At 43.6% G+C, this 4,016-nt stretch overlaps 1 protein-coding gene across 1 annotated transcript; it reads right to left on the bottom strand.

Moving 5' to 3' along the window:
- Positions 1 to 2,413: 2,413 nt before the first annotated feature.
- On the bottom strand, positions 2,414 to 4,016 carry LOC109985780 (uncharacterized membrane protein C3orf80 homolog). The gene has a single exon (XM_020636182.3). The coding sequence runs from the start codon at positions 4,014 to 4,016 to the stop codon at positions 3,258 to 3,260; it is 759 nt and encodes a 252-aa protein (XP_020491838.1). The 3' UTR covers positions 2,414 to 3,257.

Here is a 4,016-nt window from a genome sequence, read left to right as displayed (position 1 = left end):
TGCATTCAGTCAAAATACCTTCTTACTTTGCTTTCTCTATTTTTTGAGTCATTTTAGATGCCATGATGCTTCACTGGTTTTATGCAAACACCATAGAGTATCTTTCAGATGGTTTTTTTTTTTCAGCTTTGCACCCAGGGAGTATTTCTAAGTGCATATGTGCGTGAGTTTTAAGAGTCTAATATATATACAGTATGTGTTCCTCTTTGAGTTATTCTTGTATTTCCTTTTCTGCTGAGGTGTGAAACTTCTCCTTGCCATGCAGCTCCACCCCCTGGTTGGCAGAGGGCCAGTACATCAGTGGACTGTAATAGCCTATCCATCTCCTCTAGTGGGCCTAGAGGGACGAATGAGGGAAAGGATGCATCCCAGGGCTCTCCAAAAAAAAAAACTGCTAGACGATATCAGGATGTGGTGGAGAGATAAAGGAGAAGGTGATCGGCGGTGTCTCTAGAAATGAGTGGCTTGAGATGTGGAAACATCGGAGAAAACGGTAGATGCAGGAAAAATCTATCAATGGATACTTCTCTCTAGTGGTTCCTATTTTCCTCTCCTAAGTCTCTCTCTCTCTCTCTCTGACTCGCTGTTCTCTGATTGTACTCTCTCCATGCACTTCCTTTCTAAGCTTACTCGCTGTGTGATAAACTGCAGTCATCCAGACCAAACACCATTCATCTATGAGCAGACTTATCAGTGAGGAGTTAGGTTACACATGCATTACAGCTGAGAGCGGCCACACACATTGAAATGGAGAATTTAAATGAGTTATGGTCTGTATAAATACTTTCTCTTTAACAAAAAGAAATGCACGCAGTACACAATCTCATTAACAAAAGATCAGATACACTCATCTTTTATTAAACCTCAGGGCTGTATTCTCATGTTCACTGACTAGCAAGTTTTCATCTGTTCGATCGATAGCCAAACAACGCTGCTGCTCTAAAAATACACTTCCTGGATTGAATGCGAGTTTAAGAGGAGGATAATGCTCATTGATTTGACCTTTATGGTTTATCTGTTTTCCAGCCCAGTGAGCAATAGAATAACTGGACCATTGGCAAAGATCCCTGGATCTGTAGAAGTCTGCGCTATGTTTGAAATCCCTCTTTTACAGAAATCAAGTCACATATCACACGAGTAGCCCTCATACACGGCTTCACATATCTTAGGGGTCACACACTCTGCATCGCTCAACCATCAGTGGTTTTAAGTTTGGATTTAGTGCTTCTAAGTGCAAACTCCACCTACCCACAATGCTCCCTGTGGAAAGCAAAGCCATCAGTGCTCACTATCATGGTCCAGCAGTATTGGATTACAAAAGCCACCACAATCGCGCTCAGACTTTTAGTGGCAGGACCATTAGAGGAGCTCAAGGTCTCTAAATGTAATGTCTTGGTGTTCAGCTGATACTGATGCTTTAGTAGCAACTTGCGCTTACACGTTTGAAAAGCTTTAAAAAATAATAATTTAGGATAAAATAGCCAACCTGGAGCTTCTCAAATAAATCAGTTCCGTTACATTTAACATGTTGATTGTGCTCATAAAGAACCATTTCATTTCTTTGAAGACCTAAGTAGTAGTAGATCAGCTGATTTCATGAAAAATAAATTGACACCTATTCTTAGCAACATACGTAATTCTTAATTCTGAATGATCAATTTGATATTTTTTAAGCAAAAAAAAAAAAGAAAAGGTGATTCCACCCTTCAAAATGTGAAACTTTGTGGGCTCTTTCAGGGTTCTCTAAGTACCATTTTGTTGGTTAAACACAACAAGCAGCCTTAAGATTTCATCTCAGTCTCTGGGGACCTGTGCTGACACAAATCAATCTCATTTTATTGACCAGTCGTTAAGATAATCTTGATGATAATCTGCAGGCCATTTGTTAGTAAGAGTAAACATTGCATTACAGCCCTAATGGAAATTCTTCTTGTGTGGTGTTTATTTTTTTTGTCTTCTCCTCGGCCTGCTACATTTCTTCATGCCTTGTCTGGAGAGAGTATTTCAAAAGTGTGATTCTTTACAACGTGCCCATTTAATGCCAAAGTAATGTGTAAAGACATTTTTTTTTAAATATAATTTAGCACAGTGAGGCATTTTAATGGACACATAAAAAAAAACAAATACAGCTCTAATCCAAGCCTGATGGAATGAGGTGTGAGCAGTGTCAGCTTGGTATTATGTTTGCAGCAGCACAAGATAACCTTCTTACCTAGTTAGTTATCGGAAAATAAAAGAGTACAGTTTCACACAAATGGTTAACACACAAGTAGACCCTATAGTCTGCCTCCTGTCACTGTCACACCCCTGTCTGAGCTGTGCAGCTTTTAGATCTGCTCAGGGCAGCAGGTAGTGTGTGATCTTGTCTGACATTCTATCAACCAAATACAACTTTGTCTCTTGGCAGTTTCCACCCAATCAGTATGGGAGCTTTAATCTTTGCCATTGTTTTTTTCCCCCCTAAATTCAGAACCCTGGAGACACTGATACATAGCCTCCGGGCAATGGGGCTCCCAGGATCAGAGCGTCTTTTTCTTTCTTTTTTAAATAAAATGTCCCCATCTGCTTTGGCTTGACTTTTTTTTTTTTGCAGTATCAGACATGGTTCAGGTCACTGATAACACACACTCCTGTCTGCCCCCCCCTCCCTATGAAGTGTGTTTGTGATAAGCTTTAAATTAACAGGCTCTAAAGCTGGCTGATAAAAAAAAAAAAAAAAAAAAAGTGAGCCTATGAAGGTATTAAAATAGATACTCCTCCCTTCACTCAGGCCACATTTCAGGTTACTGAGGAGAGACTGAATCTAAATATTCCTTCTTTTGTATGCAAATTCAGTGAAGAAACTTGGAAGAAAAGAAGGTCATTCAAGTCCAGCAGAATATTTAGCATCAAGACCTGAAAGAAGAATAACTGTTTCACGGTGCCACTTAAAAATTGAGGTGCTGAAGTAAAACTTAATGCGATTGTACCGCAGCCAAATTAGCTGTCCCCAACACAAAGAGCATACATTTCAGACGCCTTCGCTTCTTTTATAATCTCCTTTACTTCACCCACGCAGTTATTTGCATACAAAAGGCGGGTAATCCCTTATAATCTGACTGAACACGTACTTTTTTTCTCAGCCTCCCCCTTTTATTCTGAACACTCAGGATTATAATTGCACTTGAGTTTATATCTCTGCAAGATAATTACCCTGATTATATTAAAATAAGAATGCTGTATTGTCTGTGTAGTTTTGCCCAATCTCTTGTCTTCCATCAGACAGAGTTCCGAGATGTCCTTGGGCTGTGTTGCGGTCCTGACACCTCCAGGACTTCCCGTCTCTGCTCTCCGGCTCTCGGCCCCGCCGCTCTCCCCCTGCCCCGACTCCCACTCTCGTTTTCCGACAGCAAGTTATCATCGGAGCGGTCCCTGTGCATCTCCTGCATGCTCTCCTCGTACGTTGGCAAGTATTTGACCTCGTCGTAGGCTGGCAGGTTCGGTGACGCAAAGTCTCCGATGCTGTACTCGGGGTAGCGGTCCAGCAGGGAGTCCTGGGACGCCGATGCGTGCCCGTGAAAGAGGGAGGGCTCCTCGCTGCGGTCATTGTTGGGGTTCCTGCGGGGCCGCGGGCAGATGATCCGCTGGATGAAGTAGCCCATGGCAAAGAGCAGCAACAGGATCAGAATGCCCGACAGCTTCCGCGTGAACCAGCCTACGTTGTCGAAGAAAACGTGTATGGGGAGCTTGCAGCAGCGCACCGCGGCGCTGGCACTGCCGTTTCCGGTGATGATGGGTGGACAGCACTGCTGGCCATCGCCGCACTGGACCTCCCCACAGCTCCGCAGGGCTTGACAAGCGGAGACCAGACACGCAGACAAAAAGGTGCCAGTCGTCCCGACGCACGCTGTCCTGCCACCGCCCGGCAGACGGGGCATCATCTCTGGATCTTCCCGGGATTGAAAAGTGAAGCGCTGTGTTGCGTCTCCCGTGCAGGTGTTACAGGTCTGCTTCCCTTCCAGCTGTTCGATAATCAT

Source organism: Labrus bergylta, chromosome 11, assembly GCF_963930695.1.
Source record: "Labrus bergylta chromosome 11, fLabBer1.1, whole genome shotgun sequence".
NCBI lineage: Eukaryota > Metazoa > Chordata > Actinopteri > Labriformes > Labridae > Labrus > Labrus bergylta.
This window is presented reverse-complemented; position numbering and strand designations above follow the sequence as displayed.

Bases quoted from the DNA above. Each gene is read 5' to 3' on its own strand.
- LOC109985780 (XM_020636182.3), bottom strand. From the start codon at position 4,016: ATGATTATCGAACAGCTGGAAGGGAAGCAGACCTGTAACACCTGCACG.